At 41.9% G+C, this 27,630-nt stretch overlaps 1 protein-coding gene across 1 annotated transcript in view; it reads right to left on the bottom strand.

Annotated features, from left to right (window-relative positions):
• The window catches only part of LOC133765216 (rho GTPase-activating protein 20-like), a 134,362-nt gene extending 107,054 nt beyond the window's left edge, over positions 1–27,308 (bottom strand). The window contains exons 1-7 of the mRNA XM_062198877.1: positions 26,919–27,308; positions 23,602–25,724; positions 21,504–21,596; positions 13,843–14,007; positions 9,953–10,096; positions 7,441–7,482; positions 6,176–6,260 (exon numbers count right to left, since the gene is read on the bottom strand). Coding sequence (XP_062054861.1) covers positions 6,176–6,260; positions 7,441–7,482; positions 9,953–9,978 — 153 coding nt within the window. The 5' untranslated portion in view covers positions 9,979–10,096; positions 13,843–14,007; positions 21,504–21,596; positions 23,602–25,724; positions 26,919–27,308. The remainder of the gene's footprint in view (positions 1–6,175; positions 6,261–7,440; positions 7,483–9,952; positions 10,097–13,842; positions 14,008–21,503; positions 21,597–23,601; positions 25,725–26,918) is intronic.
• Positions 27,309–27,630: the final 322 nt, after the last annotated feature.

Here is a 27,630-nt window from a genome sequence, read left to right as displayed (position 1 = left end):
ACATAACACAAAGCCAGAAGAAAGAATTTCAATCAATTAACATATTTCTAATAGAGGAGTTATGGTACTAAAAATATAACTGCTAAGGCCCAAAGAGAAAGAACCTCAATTCAGAAAGAGCCCAACACCCAAAGAGTCTCCATCATGCAGGGAATAGTTCAACAAGGAGTTAGTCTCTCTCCTTCTCTTGATGAGTTGTGTTTTTATGTTTAGATTGATTTCTTTGCATATCATATGTTCAGTCCTCATCAAATGAGAGTAAGAACTGGCTCTCACAGGCATTCTTGCTCTGTAAGCCACTATGTAGGGAATACCTTCTCCTAGTCAGATCATCCTTTTTAGATTTTCATTGTCAAAATGTATTGATTCCATGAACCCAGAATTCAAGGCTGAAAATTCTAGACATTTGAGTTCTTTTTTGAGATACCCACAGAATTTTAAAACTGTATATGAACACTTTTACAGAGTTTTTTAAGGAAAAAAAAACTCTTTTAAAGGCTTACTCATCTTTTTCCAATTTATCTGGTTTGTAACATAATGAATTTTCATGGTATATGGAAATCATTAAATGCAAAATAAGCAGTACAAGGATATGGGCCTTCTTTTCTGATCCTGTTCTCTCTATGAACACAATAGATGGAGATGCTTATAAGCATGTAATTTAAATAACTATTCAATAATTAGAAAATATGGAAATGAGTTTCATTTCTTTTCCATATGAGATGTTATTTGATATATAACAGCCTAGGGAAATGTGACCAGATCTCTAAGAGTTTCATATGAATATTATGAAACAAAAGCAGCTATGTGCTCCAAGACATTGAAACAAATGTGCTGAAAATGAAAAAAAAAAAAAAGTAGAGGCTGTCCCAGCACAAAAACAGAAGATATTTCAAAATGGGAACTTTAGCTGTGAAAAATATCTGAAAGAACAATGCAGTGGGTGGACTAAAAAGCACAAGTGAGATGGCAAATAGGAAGACAACAAATTTGAAAATACATAAACTGGAAACAGCCAGTCTGAAGAAGGAAGAAAGGTATGACTGAAAAAATTAGAGCTTACTGCTCTAGTCCAGGGGAAGATAGTTTTTAAAAAGTGGAGAGAGTGTAGTCTCAGGGAAGAGTTGGGGAGAAAATGCCAGAGGAAACTCTACCAAAATTAGAGGGACATGGTGGACCTTCCATGGATGGCATGGATGCCCACAACTTGGGACTCCAATAGCCGAGAGCCAGCTCAGCAGCCCAGAGCCTACGCACTGGCATTGAAAAGTGAGGTGAGACCATACAGTAGTAGTAGTAGTCCAAGGCACTGGTGATTAAGCTGCAAAGAGAGCCTAGAGAAAACTTGGCTTTGAGCCCCAACGGGGATAGTGTACCTTCCAAGCTATAAGAGAAAAAAAAAAAAGTATGGACACAATTTCTCTCCCCAATCACTTTACAATGCCATTCTGTAACAAGCCAATAGAGCAGGTGCCATTTTGGACATATGTAACAGCTGTGCCACCTGGTGTCCATGCCCAGCAACTAGTCGAGTGGAGACCCCTGACTGGTGGGAAGAACTAACAAGGGGATAGGAACCTGTGACTGTGTGAGGCTTCTCTACTGGGACTGTGAAAAAAACTGAGGGTGTGAGGCAGGATCCACGGTGAGGCTGGGACTCTGGACACTCACACTGGGAGACTCCACATGCTCACGGCTTCCTGGTTACCTGGACAGAGACATCACTGGGGAATCTGAACTTACACTGAGGACTGCACAGATCCTTTGTGTGCTCCTTGGGACAGAGTGGATGAATATTATAGCCACTGGGGCTAGCGCTAAGGCACTGGTCTCCATTAAGGAGAAGAGCTCGGCTGAGTAGAAAAAATTTCCCTTCTGATAAAAAAGAGAGAGAGAGATGATTTACTGTGCCAAACCTGGGTGTATCACCTCAGACATGCCCTTAACCCCGGAGAACTGAACAGAGCTCCCTGACCACACCAACTACAAGCTAGATATTCACTGAAAGTAGACATTCCACTTATCTACAGAGCCACAGTACAAAGATAAAATCCACTAGACAAAAAAAAAAAAAAGAAGAAGAAAAGGAAGAAACCAACGAGTATCTCCACACATGCCAAACAACAAACCCACCAGTTCAAGAAACAAGAATAAGGAACACAACATGACACCCTGAAAAAGAGTAAAACCCTTCAATACTAGATTGTGAATACATTGAGGCAGAAGAAATGAAGTTTAAAAGTTGATCATGATTACACAGAAGTTATCAGATACAAATGCACAAACTACTGAAATCTGAACAGGACATGAAAGAAAATTTCCTCCATGAAATTGAGACCTTAAAGAGAAATCAAAATGAAATGAAGAATTGAATAAAATGAATTAAAAATGCAGTGGGGAGCCTTAACAACAGGATCGGTGAAGAAGAAATATGGGCCAGCGCCGCGGCTCAATAGGCTAATCCTCCGCCTGCAGTGCCGGCACACCAGGTTTGAGTCCCAGTCTGGGCACCAGATTCTGTCCCGGTTGCCCCTCTTCCAGGCCAGCTCTCTGCTGTGGCCCAGGAAGGCAGTGGAGGATGGCCCAAGTGCTTGGGCCCTGCACCCCATGGGAGACCAGGAGAAGCACCTGGCTCCAGCCTTTGGATCAGCATGGTGCGCCGGCTGCAGCGCACCAGCCGTGGCGGCCATTGGAGGGTGAACCAACAGCAAAGGAAGACCTTTCTCTCTGTCTCTCTCTCTCACTGCCCACTCTGCATATAGAAAAAAAAAAGAAGAAAGAATATAAGACTTGGAAGACAAAGCACAGGAAACTATACAATGAAACCAAAGACAAGAGGAAATTAGAAACCTAAAAAACACTGTTGGAAATCTACAAGTTACTATAAAGTGACCCAACATACAGGTTCCAGAAGTTCCTGAAGGCATGGAAAGAGAGAAAAGATTAGAATGCCTTTTTAATGAAATAACAGAAAACTTCCCTAATTTGGAGAAAGAAAGCAACATCCAAGTACAGGAAGCACACGAAACTCCTAATAGACATAACCAGAAAATATCCTCATCATGCCACATTGTAATCAAACTCACCACAGTAAAACAGAAAGAGAAGATTCTAAAATGTGCATGTGAGAAATGCCACAGTACTTTTAGAGGATCTCCAGTTAGACTCACAGCAGACTTCTCATCAGAAACCCTACAAGCAAGGAGAGAATGGCCAGATATACTCCAAGGCTTAAAAGAAAAAAAAATGTCATCCAACAATATTATGCCTGCAAAGATCTCATTTTTGAGCAAAGGTGAAATAAAGATCTTCCATAACAAACAGAAATTCAAAGAATTTATCACCACCCGTCCAGCCCTACAAAAGATGCTTAAGGATGTGTTGCACACAGAAACATGGTCATCACTACAAAAGAAGGTAAAGGAAGAAAATCCCTCAGTAAAAGTTCAAAGGAAATTCAATGTAAAAAACAGGAATATTTTTGGGAAAATGGCAGGGCAAAGTAGTTACTTATTAATAGTCATCTTGAATGTAAATGCCTTCAAATCCCCCGTTAAAAGACACAGACTGGCTGAATGGATTAACAAACAAAACCCATCTATTTGCTGCCTACAAGAAGGAAAAAATGTTTGCACTCACTGTGAAATTTCCCCAAATTTGACAAAAATAAAAAGTTACAAATTAGCGGCTGGTGCTGTGGCATGGCGGGTAAGGTCGCTGCCTGTATGCTGGCATCCCATATGGGTGCCAGTTCAAGTCCCTGCTGCTCCACTTCCCATCCAGCTCTCTGCTGTGCCCTGGGAAAGCAGTAGAAGATGGCCCAAGTCCTTGGGCCCTGCACCCACGTGGGAGACCCGGAGGAAGTTCCTAGCTCCTGGCTTCGGATCGGAGTGCCTCCAGCCGTTGCAGCCATCTGGGGAGTGAACCAGTGGATGGAAGGCCTCTCTCTGTGTGTGCCTCTCCTTCTCCCTCTGTGTAACTCTGACTTTCAAGTAAATAAATAAATCTTTTTTAAAAAGTTACAAATTAAAGGAACTCAGAAAATATCAAACAAAATAGATTCAAAGAAAACCATGTTTTGGCACATTGTGGTCATATTACTGTAAGTCAGAGAAGGAGCACAGATCCTGAAAGCAGGGATACAAAAATAGGCAAATAAGACAGTCACCATGGATCACTCAAGCTATCAGAAAGCATCGTGATCAGAACACAGTGGGATATCTGCAAGGCGTAGAGAGAGAAATATGATATTCTTTCCAGGTTCAGCAAAAGTACCTTTCAAGAGTGAAGCTGAGGGGCCGGCGCTGTGGTGCAGTGGGTGAGCGCTCTGGCCTGAAGTGCTGGCATCCCATATGGGTGCCGGTTCAAGACCTGGCTGCTCCACTTCCAGTCCAGCTCTCTACTGTGGCCTGGGAAAGCATTGGGATGGCCCAAGTCCCTAGGCCCCTGCACCTGTGTGGGAGACCTGGAAAAAGCTCCTGGCTCCTGGCTTCAGATCCATGCAGCTCTGGCCATTGCAGCCAATTGGGGAGTGAACCATCGGATGGAAGATCTCTCTCTCTCTCTCTCTCTCTCTCTGCATCTCCTCTCTCTGTGTAAGTCTGATTTTCAAATAAATAAAAAAATTTTTTTTTTAAAAAAAAGGTGAAGCTGAAATCAACACATTTTTGGATGAAAGCAAATTAGAAAATTGGTTGGCACCAGAACTTTACTACAGGAAATGGCAAGTTTCTGTAAGATAAAATCAAGATAAAATTAGAGAAAACTCAGATTTTCAAGTGTGAATGAATAGCATTAGGTATGGTTATTTTATGAAAACCATACATAAATGAAACTGATTTTGAAAAATTCCAGGATGAGCAACCATTTGCCACAACTAAAACCAAAGCAGGTTGAGACAAGGGTGCTCCTCCCTACAGGAGAACTCCATTCTCAACTTCTTCAAGCAATTCCTCTGGTTATGGAAAACAGCTCATAAAAGATGCCTGGCTCTGATTAGCTGCTGGTAAATGGCTGTGTTGGACTAGGCTTTTTCTACTGCAAATACCACATTTTGTGATCTGAAGCCGCTGTAAAGAAAAAGTCAAATAGCGTATCAGTGTTATCATGGTCACCGTTATGAAGATCTGGGCTAGTGTGTCTTAATGTTAGAAATCAAATGTGATCCAACTGAAGCTATTCTTCCCTACAACATACAAAAATGAGGAAGACACACACCGATCTCTCCAAAGGTTCACCCCTTCAAGTTTAATTCAATCCTGACAGACTTTGGTATGGGACGTAACCAGCTCAATGCAATACCTAACTCCGAGAGTGGATTCTGTTCCACAAAGGGAGCATTACTAGAACAATCAATTGGAACATGACATGAACAACAGGTGACAATATTATTTATACCAATGTTCAATTTCCAGGTGAGGACTGTATGGTGTTTATCTAAGACTATATCTTGATCTTGGGAATACACAGGTATTCGAAGATAAAGGCATGCAGCATATGTAACTGCCTTCAGAAAGAAGCATATCCAGACACATATCAAGAGAGAGACAGAGAAAATAAATTATGGAACAAATATAGGACAGGATGCTATCAAATCAGCACATTTGGGTGTGATATTCCTATCACTCTTTCACACATTTCAGGGTTTTAAAATTCCTTCCCAATAAATAAAAATATTTTAACATGAAATAAATATTGAAAAACTGGGAACAAACAAAACCATTGTTTGAAAGCAGTGACAAATGAAGAGAAATATTTAAATTCCCAGAATACTGGCTTGGGAAAAACACTTTATGAAAACATGAAACTTCGTGGATATTTAACAGGAAATATTCTTTCTAAGCATAAGCATTGAGTTATCGTGGATTCCCAATGCTTCATATAACCTAACGTTTACTTTTTATGTACACAAAAAAACTGCATGTGTAGGTAAAGATATATTTCTCCATGTTCCCTTCTGAATACTCTCTCTCTCCCATCTCTCTCTGTCACTCCAATCTCACTCTCTCCTCCCTCTTCTTCTCATCCCCTCCTCTGTTCCATTATATTGTTCCTCTTCCCATACTGCTTGATCTCTACCTGTTTCTCTACCTAAAACCTCTATCCCCATTGTCTCTACCTCTCTTTCAAAGTCAGGAAATTGGAATTTAAAATGTGGAGTCTGAAACACACTTACATAAGGAATGTTGCTATCGGTGAGTGATTCTATCTGCAGAAGTGTGGTCTGCTTTTGATCTTTCTCTTTCGACTCAGTTATACACCTGATAAAAATCATTAAGAAACAAAAATTAATGAATTAGCTAATGTTTCTCATCAAATCAATTCATGTGGCAAAAATTTTCTATATATTTCTCATCATTTATATGTACATATATACATATATATATATATACACACACACGAAACTCTTGTTTGAGCTAGCTAATACATATACTGATACAGAGACATACATACGTATTTCTGTGCACAGATATCTATAGCATACTTACAGGATATAAATATATTTATCTATAAATAACTTTTATATTATTTATATTTAGATTTGTAGAACTCAGCAAGGTCAAAAGATGAGGAGTGGCATCGCTGTGGCATACGAGGTAACATCACCCACCGCCTGTGGCACCGGCATCCCATATGGGCACCGGTTCGAGGCCCGGCTGCTCCTCTTCCAATCCAGCTCCTGGCTATGGCCTGGGAAAGCAGTAGAAGATGGCCCAAGGCCTGGGCCCCTGTAGCTCCGCGGTAGACCAGGAAAAAGCTCCTGGCTCCTAGCTTCAGATCAGCCCAGCTCCAGCCACTGCGGCCACTTGGAGAGTGAACCAGTGGATGGAAGATCTTACCCTCCACCTTTCCTTCTTTCTGTAGCTCTACCTCCCAAACAGATAAATAAATAAATCTTTAAAAAGCCAAACCAAGAACAACAAAACCAGATGAGTAGGAAAATAATTCTGGGAAAGACGGCATGGCCTGGAAAATAATAGGGAGTGTCTTGATGTGTGGTTTGGGCAGCAGATCCACCCCTCAAAGTTTACCTATCTGGACCACCTTCATGGCTTCAAGTGTAGGAAGCAACAGGTGCTTTCAGACTCACTCAGTAGAGCACTGAGTAGATCCACTCAGCTACTGAGTAGCTCAGTACTAGCTACATTTATAGACATTTAATACATATTGGGAATATTGTTAGCTCTGATCCATAGGCTGTACGGAGGAAAAGATGAAAGATACATCTTGAACTTCTTCAACAATGAATACAACATTCATGTGAATGAGGGAACATGACTTACAGCACATGTAGAGGAACCAAGGATTGCAAGATCATCTGAGAGTATTTTTAAGTGGGAAGAGCATTTTTAAGTGGGAATCATGTAGGGGCACTGCTCGCAGAGATTTATGCCTCCTATCACACACTGAAGATTCAAAACGTGTATGCTAGAGAAATACCTGTCCAGCAAGCGTTCCCATTTTTCCATGAATGTTCTGGAACTGCAAGCAGAGAAGTCAGAGAAAATAGTAAGCTACATGAAAGACTAATTCCAACTGATTAAGACTACCATTGCAGATAAACACACCAGCAGGCAATTGTGGGTGACAGGGACTCAGGCCAAGTAGTGCCCTTGCATACAAGGGCTCTGGGTGGAGTCCGCTCTTGTACAGCCACATGACAGTGATGGGAAAGAGTTCTTAAAGGGAAGGAGAAGCTGACTTGAAACGAAACCCTGGATTGCAACTATGGGATGCTAGCTCAGTGATCACAGGAGTCACTGAACTGACATGAGTCTCAGTATCCACCATCGAAAGTGGAGGTCATTAAACCTCAGAGTGCTCTTGTAGCTTGAAGTGCTATTCAAATGGAAAAAGCATTATGATCAGATTAGGTCATACTGAAGAGACTGGGCATGTGAATGGAATGCTCTGAGCTCCCTTTAGCGGGGAAATCCATACCACTGTACTGCACAGAGGCTGCAGAATTGTCAGATGTCAAATAAATACCTCGAAAATCATTTCAGTGCTATGATGTGCTGAAGAATGTCAAAGCACCTAGTGTTTGGTGACTAATGTTTTATATCCTTTCTGCTACATCATGAATGTATTTGAAATCCAAAGTGAGAAAGATCTGCAGTTTCAAACATACATGGGCTTATAATTTACTAGCATCCAAAACAGCTGGGGAGTGATTAACTACATGGAAAATAAAACTGACCATTTATATGACTGGGTCCTGTGCCGGCAGCATCTGTAATACCTTGCTCATGAATATCTGCATTATCCCGAGAGCAAACCCTGCTCGCTAGTAAACAGCCACGCCCTATCCCCCACCACCCCCAGATCCTACACATCCTAACTATCCATTCATCAGGTCATGAACATGTGATTTGTTGCTAATGTCTGGCTCTAATGAACACCACTGCTAGGAACATTTGTGCCCAAAAGTCAGAGTTAGGAACAAACATAGAATGTATGTATGTTTACACTTTCCTTGGACCTACATTCCAGAGTGGAACTGCTCAGTCCTGTGGTCATCCTACATTGAACTCATGGAAGCAACACGTTTTTCTGCAGGGGCTGCCACATTTCCTATTTCTACCAGCAAGAGCTCCTCCACGCTGCATTTCTATGCCTTCTCAGGACATGCTTCCACAGCAAAGTGGACATTTCCTTGGCTTTCCACCTTCATATGGACTTGAACACCACTGGTTACTTATGCCAATTTGCATAAGAGTGATAACAGCCAAAAGGAAATGTACTCGGAGCTGGGCGGTGTTGTAAATGTGTTGTATGTGTTTACATAGCTTCATAGCCAATACAGCCTATGTCCACCTCGTGCCCACGCTTCTCCCTCATTCAAAAAACTGTCTAGTGGAACTCCTCATCAAAGGCACCACATATGCCCAAATAGGCAGCTTCCTTTCACCTGCAAGATTAAGAAGACATTAAGCAATAGGATCTGAGAACCTAGGGAGCAAAGTTGTCACGGCCAAGAAGACATGCAGACAGTGGTACAAGCATGTCTTTCTTCTCAGTAATATTTGCAAGCAGTTCCATCACAGAACTGAGTTAATTAACAGTTTGGATATATCTCCTTTGTATCAACTTCAATACGACCTGACAGACCTGGAGGGAGTGAGGAGAGCAGAGCAAAAAAGAGCACGAAGTGCCTGGGATGAACTGTCTATGTGAAAAACACACAGGACATATGGTTTGTGCCTGTTCAGAGCAGCAGGCAGGGGTTGCAAGGTACCTGTGTACACAAAAACATAGACACAAGATGTCTAGGGAATGGAGCCCCGTTTCCTTTCCTCATACCAGCCTCAAAATGGGCCTTGGAAAACTCACCCACATCCCATGAATCAAATCTTTGTTTCAGGTGGCTGTATCACTGAAGACACCAAATAGCAATTCTAGCAACCCAGGATATAATTTAATTTGTATAATCAAGTATTATTTCTTTAGGGCATTACTTTGGGAGAATCAAAGGATTTTTCCAAGCTGAATTGATCTACTCTACTAGTTGAAACACACAAAAGCCTAGACCTAGAGGATGGAGGATATTGGAGAGGGGTCCCAGAGCCTTGCTCTCTCAAATCTATTTTTACTAATCCAAAATACCCACTCCCCAAGTAGCTCATGGAGCCCTTGGAAAACCATTGCTCCAGACCAAAGCAAATCATTCCACAGTTCCCATTTCATTCTCTCCACACATATTGGCACATAAAAACTTCTTGGGGAAAATATGTGTCAGACAAGTGCCATGGCTGGAAGTCAAAGCATGAGGCAGCAGATTATTACAGGGTCAAATTAAAATGCTTATCATTCCCTCCCCACCCCCCCCCAAAAAAAAAAACAAGTTTGGAAGAAAATTTAGGTGCATTTCTCTATCTTTGTTAGAAAAGGCAATAAGGGTTATATCCTTCCATATCAAAGTAAAGTTACAAGACTCAGCAGTGATACTTACAAGAACTTGGCCCTGTAGTTGACCATTGGCCACCCAATATTCAGGCACCTGGAGGCACTGGTATCACCTTCCTCAACAATGCATTTGGAAATCCATATTTCATTGACAGGGATTACATGTTTGTAGTAAATATTTTTGCCGTACCTAAAAAGATCATCAAGCAAGATGGTTTTTTTTTTTCTTAAATAAGAGCACATCTTCTCCTGAGCAAACCCCAATTCTCCATGTTCCATAACCAAGAACACCTTACATCCATCTATTCCCTCTCAGTGCACAGCACAGGCAAGAGTCAGGTGGACCTTGACAAAAGCATGTGCTCAATGAAGGCTGGCCCACAAGGGGCCCCCACACACAAGATTAATGGCAGCCAGTGGCAACAGATGCATTGGTCTCTTTCTGAATGCTGACTGTGGACTCGAGGCCATACTCTATAGTTTAAAGGTGTTACATTTTAAGAGAATCACTCATTCTCTGGTCATGCACATCTGATTGACTTCAACAGAGTGTGTGAGGGGTTGAACAAAGATTAAATCATGGATGAATTATTTATAAAATTTTCTTCTTCACAGAGACAGACTATACATACATAATCTCGGAATAACCTTAGTTTCAGATATCACAAACACATTTGAATCTTAATTCTTCTACAAATTTTGCACCTTGAAAGCTGGGATGGTGAATGTCTGGTCCTTGGGCTGTACAAAGCCTGTGAAGTCATTGAGGCTGGCACTGCCAAGGCAACTAACTGCAAGTTGGATTCAAAATTCAATAAATCCCTAGCAGGCTAAATTTTTAAGTTGATGATTTTCTCCAGCCTGTGAAAGATGCTACAAATATTCAAATTGATCCTGGCCGGGTCGGGGGGAGGGGACCCTCTCCACTCCTTCTCTAAAGACAGCTTATTTCAAATCCCCCCCCCCTTTTTTTTGACAGGCAGAGTTAGACAGTGAGAGAGAGAGACAGAGAGAAAGGTCTTCCTTCCGTTGGTTCACCCCCGAAATGCCCGCTATGGCTGGTGCACTGCCAAACCGAAGCCAGGAGCCAGGTGCTTCTTCCTGGTCTCCCATGCGGGTGCAGGGCCCAAGCACCTGGGCCATCTTCCACTGCCTTCCCGGGCCACAGCAGAGAGTTGGACTGGAAGAGGAGCAACTGGGACAGAATCCGGTGCCCCAACCAGGACTAGAACCCGGGTGCCGGCGCTGCAGGTGGAGGATTAGCCAAGTGAGCCACAACACCAGCTCAAATTTCCCTTCTTAAGATTTGGTTCAGATCATCTGCCCCACAGATTCTGGCTTAAAAAAATACTGTGGCCTACAGACTGCAGCCACGATAAAAGCACAAAACAAAGTGTACCTTAGTCCAAGTGCTCAACGTCTTATCCATAAGGGAAGAAATCACCTCTCATTTTTTTCTGCAGAGAGCACAAGGTGACGATATCGCAGCTTCAGCAGTGAGATTGCTCAGTACTGGTTTGGTCCGACCCACTTTCGCCCTCTGGCATGCTGCCTTGTTCCTTTACAAATCTAACTCTCAGGTGAGTGGTAGATGTGAAGAGCTCTAAGCCTTAAGGAGGATGTTCAGGGATTTGGCCACAGGGCTCCCTATGATTTAAAGCTATTGAAATGAAATTGTCATAAAATCTGCCATGGGATCCAAAAGAATACAAAGTGTTGAGGCAGCTGGGTGAGAGCCGGTACTATAATAAAGAGATCTAGTTTCAAACATGGGCTCACGGGGCCAGCACTGTGGCACAGTGGGTAAAGCCCTGGCCTGCTGAAGCACCGGAATCCCATATGGGCGCCAGTTCTAGTCCTGGCTGCTACTCTTCCAATCCAGCTCTCTGCTATGGCCTGGGATAGCAGTAGAAGATGGCCCAAGTCGTTGGGCCCCTGCACCCAGGCGGTAGACCCGGAAGAAGATCCTGGCTCCTGGCTTCAGATCGGCGCAGCTCTGGCTGTTGTGGCCACCTAGGGAGTGAACCAATGGAGGGAAGACCTCTCTGTCTCCACATCTCTAACTCTGACTTTCAAATAAATAAAATAAATCTTAAGGAAAAAAATCATGGGCCCACGACTACTGTGGTGACCTTGAGGCAGCCACTGGGGCTCTCTCAGCATCAGAGCCTGTTGGAAAACAAGAATGCAGACCCATCTCAGATAATGAAGGCAAGGATTAGGCAAGAGGAGGTACAAGATACCCTGAACACACCATACTGCGCTTAACACACCCCTGATCCAACATACCTCATATGATTGTCACTAAGATGAGACTGCATTTTATAAAACTGGGAGAGAGACAGAGAGAAAGGTCTTCCTTCCGTTGGTTCACCCCCAAAATGCCCGCTATGGCCGGTGCACTGCCAATCCTTGTTGCTCTGCTCTAGGACAGGGCAGAACTGGAAGCCAAGGGGAGGGCAGCACTGGCAACTTTTATTTTTCTTTACTCACTGCAAAGCTTCCTGGTGAGATTTTGTTTCTGGAACTCGTCTTTGCCTTATATAATATTTTGTAAATTATGAAAACACACATGGAGCAGATAAGCAGATGTCCAGATCAGTCTATTCCTTCCTACCCCTTCCCTGCACACATGCGTTAAGCAGTTGCCTTATTCCAGGCTATGTACTGGTTGCATTTGTGTTCAAGGCTGACAGTAGGAGTGACCACTTGTGTCTATCTCCAACCAGCACACCAAATCTGCCTCTGTACCTTTTGCTTTCACTGTCCCTCCCAAGTTGGGGTCCTTGGTATCGGTGATCTGGGTTATCATCTCCAGGACACAGTCTCCCTCCTATATTGTTGCCAGCTCTCCAATCCATTATCTCCCAGCAGCCACAATGATACGCTACAATATTTACCTGATATGGTCATTTCCATAAGGAAACCCCTTCAAAGGAATTCCTCAACCCCTTACTGGGATCTGTCAAGATCCTCTGTGACCAGAACCCTGAGCACTTACTCAGTCTCACCTCTGACCTGGTCAATTACAATGAGCTCCAGAAACATCCGCCTTGCTAAAGCCCTGCTCCCAAAGGGTCAAGCTGCATACATGATGGCCTGCAGTCCCCTCGGCCAGGCAAATTGGGATACCCAGTCTAGAACAGGTGGCTGCTTCTCACACCAGAGGAACGGTTTCAATGTTGCATCTCACATAGGCACCCTAGTGGGACTCTTCTCTGACACTCTCCACATGGCACTGTTTATTTGCTACTATCAGATGCATATTATTACAATCTTCAACTGTCTCTTTCTTAGTTTTATCATCTCTAGGCAAGTCTCAAGAAAGAAGAATCCTGGGACCAGCACTGTGGCGTAGCAGGTAGAGCCACTGCCTGCAGTGCCAGCATGCCATGTGGGTGCCAGTTCAAGTCCCGGCTGCTCAACATCCAATACGGCTCTCTGGTATGGCCTGGGAAAGCATTAGAAGATGGCCCACGTCCTTGGGCGCCTGTACCCATGTGGAAGATCTGGAAGAAGCTCCTGGATCCTGGATCCTGGCTTCAAACTGGCACAGCTTTGGCATTTGCTGCCATCTGGAGAGTGAACCAGTGGATGGAAGACTTTCTCTGTCTCTGTCTCTGTCTCTCTCTCTCCCCCACCCTTCTCTTTCTCTCACTGCCCCATCTCTAACTCGTCCTTTAAAATAAATAAATAAATGTTCAAAACAAGAGAGAGAGAGGAACCCCGTCTCTCCCATTCTTGATTGCACTGTCTACAGGGGCACAATACAGAATAAAACTTCCATGACTGCTTGTTTACTAAGTGAAGAATGAAACCACTGGCAAAAACAAAGTAAAAACATGCTACTTGCTGAGAAAGAGTGCATGAAAATGAATTTTGTTAGAGACAATATATTTCACGATGATCAGGATAGCATGCATCATATGTACCTACCGAACATTGGAAATCTTCAGCTCATCCTTGTACAAAAAAGCCTGACGCTTTGTTTTCTTATCACCCGTTCTTAACTTTATCGGACCGTGCACCAGTAGTCTTCGGACAGGTCCATTTGAAGCACTTGCATCCTTTGAGGTGCCAGGCTCCTGAGAATCAGCATCCCTGCTCAACAGCAAACACCAAAGAGTAGCTAGTCAATGGGCACAGACTAGTTTGATGTCAATCATTAGGAGTGACACATGATAAAACTGTCATCTCAATTCCTCAGACAAGGATCTCCAACTACAGATGCCAATGGGGTTTCAGGTTTTACAGGTCTCAAAGAGCAGGTGGCACTGAGAGAGCTGGACAGGGAACACATCCAAGGGAAAACCTAGGGCAAGTATCGTCTTACAGGCGTGCAAAAGAAGACAGCCGCTCAGACCAAGAGGTGTCAGGTAAGTGGAGAACTGAGAAGATAACAAGAAGGGAGCCATCACTCCCATCAAACGCTATGGAAGGTAAGGCAGGTGGTTACTGAGGACTCATCATCGGACTCACTAACATGGAGGTCTTGGGAACCATGGACAACTGCTGGTGGAAGGATGGAAGGGATGTTTTCCAGAAAGTCTGTGGTACACAGAGGGTTCTAAAACAACCCATCCAAAAGCCTCACACCCTAATGATTGCAGCCTATGACTGTGCTATCTGCAAAAAGAGACTGTGAAGACAGAATGAATGTGATGAACCTTCAAATAGGGAGACTACATTCCCTCATATAGGAGGCTTAAACTAACCCCCAAGAGGTCCCCAAATCAGAGATTATCATCTACATTGACTCAGGACATGGCACAGAAGGGGAAGCCAGAGAGAGTTGAAGGGCAAGGGAGAATGAATCTATCATATGGGCAGGAGCTGCACAGAAACATGAGACTAGATACAGTCAGCTCCCAGGAGCAAATACCAGCCCCCAGGTGACAGCTGGAGGAGGAAGGTACCTCAACTACAAGTCAGGGAATTCAGCCAATGTTCTGAATTAGCTCAGAAGCAGATCCTAACCCAGAGCAATCTCCCAACACGTGGACCAAGCTTAGAGGGCCCTATGAAGTGGACCCAGAGAATCCCAAATAAACCTGTGCCCTACAGGTCCGTAACAAGGAATTCCTGTGGTTTTCAATCTCTCTGTTTCTGGTCATTGTTGTACCTCTATTATTTTAACAAAAAGAATGTTGCTTCCTGAGACTAGGTGCCATTGCCATAAGCATCTAAAAATTTGAATGCGGATTTGCAATCAGCAAGAAGCGAAGGCTGTAACATGTCTGAGGAGCATGAGAAAGAAAAAGCTGAAATTCTGTTGAATACGCAGTTAGCAGAAATGTGCATATGAAAGATTCTGCTAGTGTGCACTTGGCAGTATTGAGGATCAAAAGTCTGTGAGAGCATTTCAGGCATGGAAAGCCAAGACATTGTGGCTAAAACATAGTCTACATGAACAATCTCTGTGAGACCCCAGTGGAAAAAAAGTGGCAATCAAAGAAGAATGTACTTCTCTCTAAAGAGAAGTTCTCTCTCTAAAGAGAGAACTTCCACTTTGCTTATGGCCTTGTCCATAGGGGAAAAAACCGCTATAATCCAAAAGTTGTCCTTTTGAAATTTGTATTTATGAAATAAACGTTTTCTATTAAAAAAAAAAAGCCTTCCATAGCTTAGACAGCTCATTTCAAGAGCCTCAGGTGGTCACTGACGTCATCCATGAGAGTGTTCATTGTTAAATTAACAGCAGAAGTCACTGTGCACTGACTCCCCATGCAGGACCTCTGTCCTCAATGAGTTGTACTGAGAGTTAACTGTAAAACCAGTTTTCAGTTTGTGTATGTGTATATGTGTGCTTGTGTGAAAACTGTTGACATCTTTACGTAATGTAGAGTTGGTCTTCTATGTACAAAGTTGATTGAAAATGAATCTTAACGGAGAATAGAACTGGGAAGGGGAGAGTGAGGGGGACGAGGCATGGGAGTGTGGGTGGGAGGACTGATACAGTGAGAATAACTATACTCCTAAAATTGTACTTATGAAAATTTGTATTCCTTAATAGATACATTCTAAGAATAAAGAAAGAAAGTACTGAAGATTATTGAAAATTTCAGAGTTTGTCTGTTTCTAACTGGCTGTGTATGAAAGGGAGCATATATCATAAAAGAGAACATGTAATTTGGAACAATATCAATCTGCCTGGTTTTAGTGCAAGTTACAGTAAAATATCAAAAGCAATCTTCAACTGTGAAGTTCTCCATACATATCTGCTGCTAATTCATTCTAAGTAAAAGCAACAGGCATGCCTTCTGCCTTCAAAGGAAAATTAAATCACATGCCCCTGATATTCTAAAGCAGTTTATATCTCTAGAGAGAGTATTTCCATTCAACTACCACACTGCCCTCTGTAAAGAACACTAGGATGGACACCTCAGCTGAGACTCACCAAGCTCTTAAAACATGGTTTCAGAAGAGGGAACACAAGGCAATTTTCAGCCTATCACATGTAAAACAAGATGACACAGCGATTGGTAAAGAAGTCATTGTAACGTGGACCCCTGTTAGCATGATAATTTACATAATAGGGATACATTGATTCCCACTTAGTAAAATGCTTCCCGTCTTATCTAAATTAGTGTTCAAATTGGGAGGCAAGGGGAGAGAAGTGCTAGACAACATGAAATACTGCTGGTAACCTCCACAAACATCTCTTAACATCAGACAGGCTTAGATATAACTGGTTGAGTTAGGACCATGTACCAATGGGGCTCTGTGGCCATAATAGGTAAAACCAGTTGGACTGAGCAGAACATAAAACTCTTTCATAAAAAGGACAGCCTCTTTTGAGATCTTTTCAGAGAAAACTCTTTGCCATGAAGCCAAGGAAGTGTCTCCCCTGATAGTACAAAGCCTGCTCTTTTGAGCTCCGTAGCACTAAAGCAAAGAACAAAAGTAGCTTCTCATGAAACCAGCACCAAAGTCAGGAATTACTTCCTCTGTTTTAGGGAAAACAGAACAGAACTCTTCCTGGGACGACCAGCCTGCTTAAATGACCACAAGTAGTATAGGAAAAGGCTACCTTGCGCTGGGGACTGGCGGATGACTTTCAGAAGCTCTGACATTATTTTCCATGTCTCATAATCTTCGACTCTGTCTGTACTATTCAACAGAAACTATGAACAAGTCTCTGAAGACTGTGGGTTCCGCAGTAGTCAAGATCACCCACCATTGTGATGTCAAGGTTCTAAGGCTCATGCCATAACTGACAAACTCTCAAACTGATATATTGGTTTTCTAGATTTTGGCACCGTCATTCAATTCTTCAAAATTAAACTGAGATGATTGTTCCTTTGCACATAGTTGTAAGAAACAGAGATTTCAGCAAGCTTTCCTCCAGTTTGCCCAAGCGGCATTGTATTTCAAAGCTATACTGCAATAGTATTTCTTTGCATATTTTAGTATAATTATATAATATTTTATACAAAAATAATTTGTTCAACATTAAAATAAAACATGATTCACCCATTTTCTGCTCTTGTAGCAAAACCCCTTAGGCTAGGTAATGTGTCAAAGAAAGAAGTTTACTTGTCTGACGGTTTTGGAGGTTGAAAATCCAAGAGCATGGGGCCCCATTGACTCAGCCTCTTTTCCTGGCTTACAGACAACCATCTTCACACTGTGTCCTTGCATGGCACAGAAAGAGCAAGAGATAAGGGCTTCAACAGGAGAACTGGGTGGGTGGGGGAAGAACTCTGACCATAGCAGTCTATTTTCATTTCTGTCATTGAACACTGACCTTTCGGCCCTAAATACCAAATGAAGAGATAGTATCGATGTGATGCTGTGTCAATTATAAGGTTATTTTATTTTAACATATCACAAACACAAAATTCTTTTATTCAATTTTCCCCCCTAAGTGTTTAAATGGGTGATCTCTCACATCACACATAAGGGTGTTAACTGTGAAATGAACAACAGGAGTCACTGTGCATTAACTTCCCATGCAGGACCTCTGTCCTCAAATTCTTGGATGATGAGAGTTAATAGGAAAACTTGTTTGCAAAGATTTACTTCATTTTAATGTATTCAGTGGAGGATGTTATCTATGTCTCATAAGCTATAGTAATGTCTAAGCGCTCACAAAGGATGCACTATTCTTGGGTTCTTCAAAGTTGATTTTCTCAAATATATATATACATACATACATACCTATATAAATTAAACCTCAAAACAAGTAAATGGGTGATGAACTATCTACACAGGAAAGAAGGTTTTGTAGCAACACTGGCAGGAGGGCTGCAACCAAACTATGTACTTTTTGAACCCCCTCTTCAGCATTCGCCATGCACAGGGTGCTGGTAAAAGGAGCTATGCTAGAAGAGTCTCAGTGTCTCCACCTGCACAACAGAGGTGATACTGCACCGCAAAGGATTGCCACAACTATAAAATGGGGTAACAGCATTGAAAATTTAGCAAGCTAGCTCACATAGTAATTCCTGCTTAACACCAAGGATGCTTAGAAAAGACAGGGAGACATTATTTTCCAAAATAGTGAACACTATCATGGATGTTTGTCCGTGGCCAAAGAGAAAGGAGGGAGAATACGTCACGCAATCAAATCCATTGAGCAACTACAAAACGTCAAGCTTCTTGCAAGGTAGTTTATACACAGCCTCCCCTTGCCTCAACACCAGCTTCTGAGGTAAAAATTATTAATTCCATTTGACAGGTGGAGAAACTGAAGCTCAGTGAAGTTGTGTGACTGGGGGCCAGATACCTAACAGTTGGTAAAGTGAGAACTGTCTAATTCCTAAATCACACAGTGTTTCCATAGCTAAGCAGTGCCCCCCACCCCCAAGACAAGGGGAAAATATCCTTGGTATTATATACATATGCATGTATATGTATTTCGCAGAATCATCTTCCTGGCATGTACCCGGGGCCTCGGTCTCTTCTGCAGCTGGATTTGGTGAGCCCTCACACCCATTCATCCTTCACCCTCACGGGGCTGCTTCTGGACCCCTCAGCCTCTGTGGGCAGCTTGTTGATAACTCTCAGGCAGCCAGTTTCTATTAGTGCCCAGACATGCTTTTAGTTGCCTGTTAACTTAGGCAGCCAGCCACACCTTGGCATCAGACAGCCTGGAAATAGCAGTCAATACCAAGAAAAGGTTATAATCAATGACTCTCCAGATGTCTACTTGTGCTGGCAGTTATGAGCCCTTGGGAGAACCCTTACACTCCCCATATGGTCTGGTCTCCCTCCTGGATCCCTGTAATGATCCTTTCTCATGTTGGTCCTCTGAACACCCTCATCTTTGCCTCCACCAAGGGAAACATCCTCAGTAGCTGATATCAAGCACCTGCTCCAGTGTTCTTTGCTGCCCTCTGCTGGCAAGAATAGGAAGTCCTATTTTACCTCTCAGGACCTTGGCACAAGGCAGGTACTTCATTGAGATGAGTGCATTCTGGAACACCAAATTGGAAGTGCTGTCACAAAACTAAGTTCATAAAATGAACAATATTTGAGAACATTTTTGAACAAATCAAAACCATTGTAAAATATCTAAGCGCACCCTGAAATGCTGCTTCTAGCTGCATCTCTCCTCTCTCTTTTCATTCAAGGCAGAGTTCCAACATCACAGTGGAAAATCAGGCTCCCAATATTAATCACCATTCCCACAGTTTATAGAAATGAGCAAAAGAAATCACAAAATGGAGGATAAAGCGATAAAGCATGTCCTACTCAGCCTTCCTAAAGAAACGAATACTGGTGATGATAATATACACATTAAATCAGATCTCCTAGTTCCCATGTCTGTCTCTCAAGTCGATTGAAACAGAGTAGAGGGGGATAGGATAATATGTTAAACACAAATTAAACACACAATTGGGCTACAAAAAATGCATAAAGGAATGAGAGAAGAAATCATGATGGAAGAAATGTAGTGATGCTATGACTATAGTACCCTGGGCTCATAAACTACTCAAGGCAACGTCTCATGAAAAAGATTTTTTCAGAATACTGCCTATTGAAACAGTGCTGAGGGAGCAGGGTGTTAGTTACTCCATTCCTTATGTCCATAGAGTAGACTGGCAATTGGATACACAAATATTGTCACTTCTCCAACACATAGCATTCTATTCTTCTTGCAGCTAAGCTTGTGTGCTGATGCAGGGGACCCTCTCCTGTCACCTCACCTCTGGGAGGCAAGGGCAGATGGTAAAATAATAGGGTCTTTGGAATTGGGACTGGAGATAGGTTATGGATGTTTGAGTTTTGGCAAGCTACTTAATATTTCCGCACCTCAGTTCTTATATCTGTAAAAAGAAGATAATGACTTTCAAAGTGTTGTGATGAAGTGTGAGATAAAGCATGGAATAGGATAATTCAATCCCTGATGCCTGCCTGACCCACAAATAGCACTCCAGAAACCCTGGAAGTATTCTCTCAGTGTCTAGATAGGGTTTCTCTGTCGCTCTGCTGGATGGTTCCCCCTCTGGGGCTCTCTGGGTATCAGAAGAGCTGCTTTATCACAGAAAAATACACACCTACCTCTTGGCTTCCAGCAAGTATATCCATATGTAGACAGTTTTCAAGGGTGTTTGAGGTAGTATTCTTGCATGGACTTAGATTAGGGGTTGTCCAGTTTATACTTGCAGGGTTTTGGGTACACAGATAATATTCCAAGACAACACAGATTCAGGATGGGTGTTTGGCTCAGCAGTTAAGATGCCAGCATCATCTACCACAGTGCCAGTATCAAGTCCCAGATCAACTGCCCATTCCACCTTACTACATATACTCCTTCTAGGAGGCAGGACTGCTGGCTCAAGAGCCTGGATCCCTGCCACCAATGTGGGAGACCTGAGCTGAGTTCTTTAAACCTGGCATCAGCCTGATCTACCCCCTCACTACTCCAGGAACTTGAGCAAAGAACCAGCAAATGGAAGGACTCTACTTGTTAGCCTCTCTGTCTTTCAAACACAGAACATGAATGACAATTGAAAAAAAGATTTTGAGCTGGTTAAGTCCCTTTGTGGAAACAAGTTGCATAGCAAAGGGCACAAATAAACATAGATAAAAATGTATTTCATACAAATAACTGAAAATACATCGTGTTTCTCTTATTTGAAAATAGATCCAATGATAGAGGACAAAAATAGGTAACATGGTAACAAAAGTTGACTTGGGTTATCAGAAGGTCAACTCATTTTCCTACCTAGATGTTTTATTATGATCTTATTGCTAGGTCACAAGGTTTTGGCCAGACTGGAACACAATTGTCAACACTCATAGATATAAGGTAGCTTTTCTATGTACACTTTAAAAATAGGCACCAGCAAATACTGCTGGCTTTCAATCATGCAGAATGGAAGGATCCCTACTGTTCCAATTTTACAAAATGTAAATAAAAAATTTGAAAGAGAGAGAACAGTATCCATTCTACAGTTGTTCCAACATAAATGCTTATTATGGTGATAGTGAACAAAATTACTTGAGATACAATTTCACATATTTCACAGATTATTTACAAGTAATACAAAACAGAATTCCTCAAATTCCTCAAGGACTCTCTTGATCCGATGTTCATTTGAATACTTTTCTGATAGAAAATTCAGTTTCACACCAGTCACAGATCTTACCTGATGGATTCTTTAAGCAAAGAAAGGTTCAGATAAAGGCTTCTGTCTTCTGTTTCCTTCCATTCTGTAGTCAATCATCTAACAGTGGAATACCTGAGGAAAGTGTAAATAGAAATCACACAATCAGACATGGGTAAATTTGGAAAGCATGTGAAGGGAATCTCCTGTGTCCTGGATACTCAATTGCTAAAAGGATGCAAAAGGTGAAAAGAAAATGGTTCAGAAACACTTTATTGGATGTGCTTGTTGGGAAGCCACAGGATGAACTTCCTTCGCTGGGGACTGAAGGAAGGGACCAGGTAAATGTCAAACTACAGCACAATTGGGATCCCATTGAGCCCACAGTTCAGCTTCCTCAGGAATGCATGACATTAAATGAAATTACTCAAACAAAGAACCTAGAAACAACAAAGCATGTGTCTTTTTACTCAGTGTGTTAATATTCTTGAATTGAGAAATCCCCCATGTGAACTTCCTACTAGAAAAGCTGAATATCACAGTCTTAACGAGCTTGAAGAAATTCATCTTAATTTAAACCTGACAGCATTAGTCACACCTTGTTGGGAATTTAGGAGTTACAGTGTAGCATTCTACCACCATTCTGTCCTTTCATACACAAGACATGGGGAAAATATTCAACACTACAATTGAAATGAAATTGCAAATGAAAGCAGAAGTGAAAAATGTCTCTTGGGAATATGTACCCTATGATGCTAATGGTCTCTGAGCCTATATTTTAAAACAGGGTCGTGATAAGGAACAGAAGCAGCTTCACTGCATTCTAATTGTAAAGGCAGCTTCTGTTCAGCATGCATGTTTATATAGCGAGAAAATGATTAACAAGACAGGTATGGAACCCTTGTTCTACTATGAGCCTTTTTATACACTCTAAGCAAAATACTACATTTTTAAAAGCCTTCCTGCCCAAGTTTTCAGATCAAAATTCTCCCAGATAATACCTCAAAGAAATGGCAAGCTGTGGTTTAGAAAAATATGGAATTGACATAAATTTGGAGAAATCTCCAACGTGAGATCGTATGGATGAAAACAAATAATGATATTTTTCAAGAGAGCTTAAACTTGAAAGAAATCAACAACTCTCTGAGCTAGGGGAGTCTTGAATAGTGGTGCCCAAGAGTAAATTGTGATCTGTTACAAGGCTGGCAAATGACCACTACTGGGTCAAAAACAGGTCAAATACTTAATGTTACCCATGCTCATTCACTCACACAATATTGTCTCTGACAGTTTCAGGCTACAAGGTAAAGTTTCAGGCTACTCAAGTAAAGTGAAAGATAACTGAACATGTAAAGATTCTTTTTCTTGTCAGTCCTCCCCCCAAAACAGTATAACTATTTACACTGTACTAGATATTATAATGTCATCCAGAGTTGGTCTAGAGTATGCAGGAATATATGAGCAGATGAAATGGAAGTAATATACCATTATATGTAAGGAATGTGAATATCTTTGGAATTTCGTATCCACAGGTGAGTGGAACCGATCCTCAAGGACCAGAGAGACAACTGTACTCTCTGGCTTGGCCATGAGACATGGCAAATATGGAAACGTTGGTGAAAGGTAGTGTGAATGATTCTGAGTTAATCTTAAGAGTCCAGAGTAGCCACTAGCCCTCCAATGGCAGAATGAGACCTGTGAAATAGACCCACTCTAGCTGTCTACAAATTTGCATGAGAAACAAAATACTCATTGAGCCAGCCTGGTGCCACAGTGGGTTAAGCCACCACTTGTGATGCCCAAGTCAAAATGGTGGTACAAGTCCCAGCTGCTCTGCTTCCAATCCAGCTCCCTGCAAACATACCTGTGAGACTGATGGATCACGCCTCAAGCTCTTGGGCTCACTGCTACCCATGTGGGAGACCCGGGGGTAGATCCATGATCCCTTTTTTCAGCCTGGCCCAGACCTAGCTGTGGCAGGCATTTGGAGGAATGAACAGATTTTTGATATCTCTATCTATCTACCTATCTACCTACCTCTCTTTCTCTATCCCCTCCCTGTGTGCATGTATGTGTGTGTATGCGTATGTGCATCACTCGGACTTTCAAAAAGTAAACAGATAGAACAAAAAATACTTACTGTTGATATTCTCTGTTTGAATGCAGCAAAATCCAAATTTCATGGGTGAGTATACTCTGCTTAAGCTTTCCCATGGAGGCTGGCTTCTCAGACTGACAACACTAGGAAAAGGATCTCACTCAAAGTTCAGGTATGGTTTAAGTCTCAACTACTGATGTTGATGGGCTCAACTGCAACAGGTTTTCATTCCTCTACCTATGATAAGAAAAACTGAGTGATAGCTAATCCAGACCAGCGGCCCACCGCACTCTTAGAATGCTGCATTTTCTGTGTAGAGCAATGTGTGGATGTCAGCCGTGACTCCTCAGCATTCGGTTTCAATGTCTTCTACATAAGGTAAGCCTCCCAGCACAGGAGGTTGAGACAAGCTTGCTTGATGTTGCAGTGGATGAGTCCACCACCACTTGTGATGCCACACTCCATATTGGAATGCTGATTTGAGATCCAGCTGCCCTTCTATCTTGCTCCTTATTAGAGAACCTTGAAAACCGATGGATTATGGTCCAAGGACTCGGGCCCCTTGCTACTTATGTGGGAAGCCCTGCTGTAGTTCTAGGATCTTGATCTGACTTGGTCCAGTACTGTCTATTGTAGATATTTGGGTAGTGAACCACTGGTTTTGAGGTATACACATTCTCTCTCTCTCTCTCTCTCTCTCTCTCTCTCTCTCTCTCTCCCCCCATCCCTCTCTCTCCTTCTGTCCTTAGTCACTCTAAATTTCAACTACATAAATAAAATAGGACATTAAAAACCCCACAAGAGTGTACAGCAACACATAGATGATATAAAGCTCTAAGAATTTGTGCTAAAGATGCTAGCTGACAGGGAATGAAGAAAATGCATGTCAACCTTTAAAAATGTCATTTCACAGAATGCCTAGTGAAACACCTCATGATGTGAAAAGGCATACAGAGCTTTCATGGCCATTTTTCCTGAAATGATCAAGCTCACTAACATCAATAGCTCCCTTACTTCATAAAGATTTTCAGGGTCCACACATTTGCAATGAGAACCCAGAAGCAGCCCTTGCTCTCAGGTTTTCAGCCTTTCCTGTCATTCCTTTTGCTACCTTTCTGAACCCAGTTTGGGCTGTTTTAAAGGTTAATGGCTCAGCTCAAGCAAAACCGGTGCTACAGAAGGAGCTGGAAGCAACAGACTGGTTGGCATCTCCTACTACCGAGACCAACATTTCATTCTAGGGCATTACTTTCTGGACTTCACTTCTAGATGCACTGCTATAATTAACCATATAAGTAGTAATAGTAAGATCATTGGTTTGCCAAATACAGACAGGAAAGACTGACATTAAAGTGTCATGGAGTGTTTTGGGGAAGATCTCATTATTGCCATTGTTTACCAAATTGACATATAATGTTTCAAGCAGTCTCTGCTTTCTAGAAGAATTTTTTTAACATATTTCATAAAAAGACTACCAGAATTTTTATCTCCATGTTTTACTAAAACACTATTCCTGCTTTCCTTCTGAATCCACGTTTCAAGTGTTAGAGGTACTGAACAGCCCTAGAGGTCAACTGAATGTTTCAGTCTTAACAGGGCTCACTGAGGCTATTTGGAAACCTAGCTGTCTGACTGCTCCTAATCAACACTATTTCCATTTGTGTATGAGTACTTCCCTTATTAGCAAACTCCATTTGTTGGGTGATCTTTTCTAGCCCCCTGAAATCCCACTAGGTAATTCCAACAACTCTCAGGTTATGGTGTTCCATAAAAGCATTCCTGTAACCATCATTAAATATTGATATATATTTGTTTAGCACTATGAGATGAAAGAATGCAAGAGATTTCCCCCTATTCTTAAAAAGCACACAATTGGATCAGAACCATAATCTTGGTTAATACCATAATTCTTTGGTTATAATTATAAGATTATGGTTAAACCATAATCTTGCATAATTACAAACAGAAAAAATATGCATAATTAAATGAACCAGTTTGCTTACTGCATGATCCTCAGTCATGTATTTTCCTCTTTTCAGACCTCAAGTTCCAGAGAGGCCAGGACCTTGCTGGATTCGTCCTGGCACTTGGCACACAGCATTCTGCACATTCACAGATGCTCAATAAGTCATTTTTGATGAATGGATGAAGACTATGTGCATTTGCTTAATAAAGGTGAAGATTAAATGAGTTACATACAGAAAGACCTTAGGACAACATCTATTATTAAGACATTAATATAGTAAAATATTGGCTGGCGCCACGGCTCAATAGGCTAATCCTCCACCTGTGGCGCTGGCACCCCAGGTTCTAGTCCCACTCTGGGTGCTGGATTCTGTCCTGGTTGCCCCTTTTCCAGGCCAGCTCTCTGCTGTGGCCAGGGAGTGCAGTGGAGGATGGCCCAAGTGCTTGGGCCCTGCACCCCATGGGAGACCAGCAGAAGCACCTGGCTCCTGGCTTCTGATCAGCATGGTGCATCGGGCACAGCGGACATTGGAGGGTGAACCAACAGCAAAGGAAGACCCTTCTCTCTGTCTCTCTCTCTCACTGTCCACTCTGCCTATTAAAAATTTTTTTAAATATATAAAAAAATTATAGTAAAATATTATAAAATGGATAAGATTTAGAGTAGAGATGAGAATATACATTCTAAAATTTATTTTAAAGTGACCTTGGAAAAAATAGGTGATAACAGAAAGAATACACCTTATGACACTATTGATGAAGGCAATGTATTAAGCATGGCGTTTAAATATATAAAGACTAAAGGTGTATAACAGCACTGCAATCTAACATTTGCTAAACTAAACAAAACCCAAATAACATTTTTTTATTTCAAAATAATGCATACTTTAAAACTGTTGTTAGGAGAGGAAGGGGGATGTAAATTAACACTTATCTAATCAACTGAAAGTACCTTCGGAGTTATTCAAAGACTCCTGAAGTAATTAGGAGGAATGCTCTGATTTCATAGGAAAGTATGTCTAGAATGATGCTCAACAGTATAATGTTCATAGAATCATGAACATTCTCCACCTAGGGTGACTGAGACCTTTAGAAGTTTACACAATACATTGGGAATTTCATACATTTAAATGAAGTATGAGTATCATAACAATACATGTCAATCTAGGAAAGCATCTGCAATCATCCTTTATAGGTAAAAATGTGTCTGAACAATTGATTAAATGGGCCATCTAGTATACCACACGTAGTTTCCTATTTACCACTATGAATAGTTAAGTTCAAAATCCAAGGATATAGACTCAAATCAATTATGCTAAAAGTATCCTACCTATATAAATAAATGACAGACTAACTAGCCTTTCTAGCCATGATGACTCGCCAGGTGAACTCACCTCAAGCAAAGGAGCTCCTCCATCTCTCTACAGAAATGAACAGGAAATGCAAGAAGCAGCACCTGCTGCAGAGACCAATTCCTACTTCACGTGCCCAGGATGCTGTAAGATAACCACGGACTTTAGCCATGTGCAAATTGTAGTTTTGTGTGGGGGCTGCTGCACTGTCCTCTGCCAGTCTAAAGGAGACAAAGCAATGTTTACAGAGGAAAATTCATTTCTCAAATATTCACAGATCAACAAAAGAGTGGAATATTTGAGTAATTTGCTACAAATTACAAAGAGGAGTCCTGAATGCTCACCTGCACCACACTTACTTTCATATCTCTACCACAGTGTCACTTTGATTGGTGAGCACATGAGTAATACTGATGATAAAATCTGCTGAAAGGAAATGAAGTTGACTACACTTACAGGGTAGATGGCCAAGCCAGGCTAGAGGGGAGAGTGCCTATAGCCAGAAATCACAAGAACTGGGGGAGGGGGGGGGAGCTTGGAGAAAAGAGTATTTGCTTGAGACAAGAATATGTTCCCTTTTCAAACATATAATAATATAAGGATTATCAAGATGCTTATTTCTGGCTAGTCTGCTTGCACTAATCAAAATTTACTTATTGAGCATCCTCAAATATCAGTTGTTGAGCATGTCTAAATGTGCAGAATACTGTGTGCCAAGTGCCGGGATGACTGAAACAAGGTCCTGGCCTCTCTG

The sequence above is a fragment of the Lepus europaeus genome, chromosome 8, assembly GCF_033115175.1.
Source record: "Lepus europaeus isolate LE1 chromosome 8, mLepTim1.pri, whole genome shotgun sequence".
Classification (NCBI taxonomy): Eukaryota; Metazoa; Chordata; class Mammalia; order Lagomorpha; family Leporidae; genus Lepus; species Lepus europaeus.
This window is presented reverse-complemented; position numbering and strand designations above follow the sequence as displayed.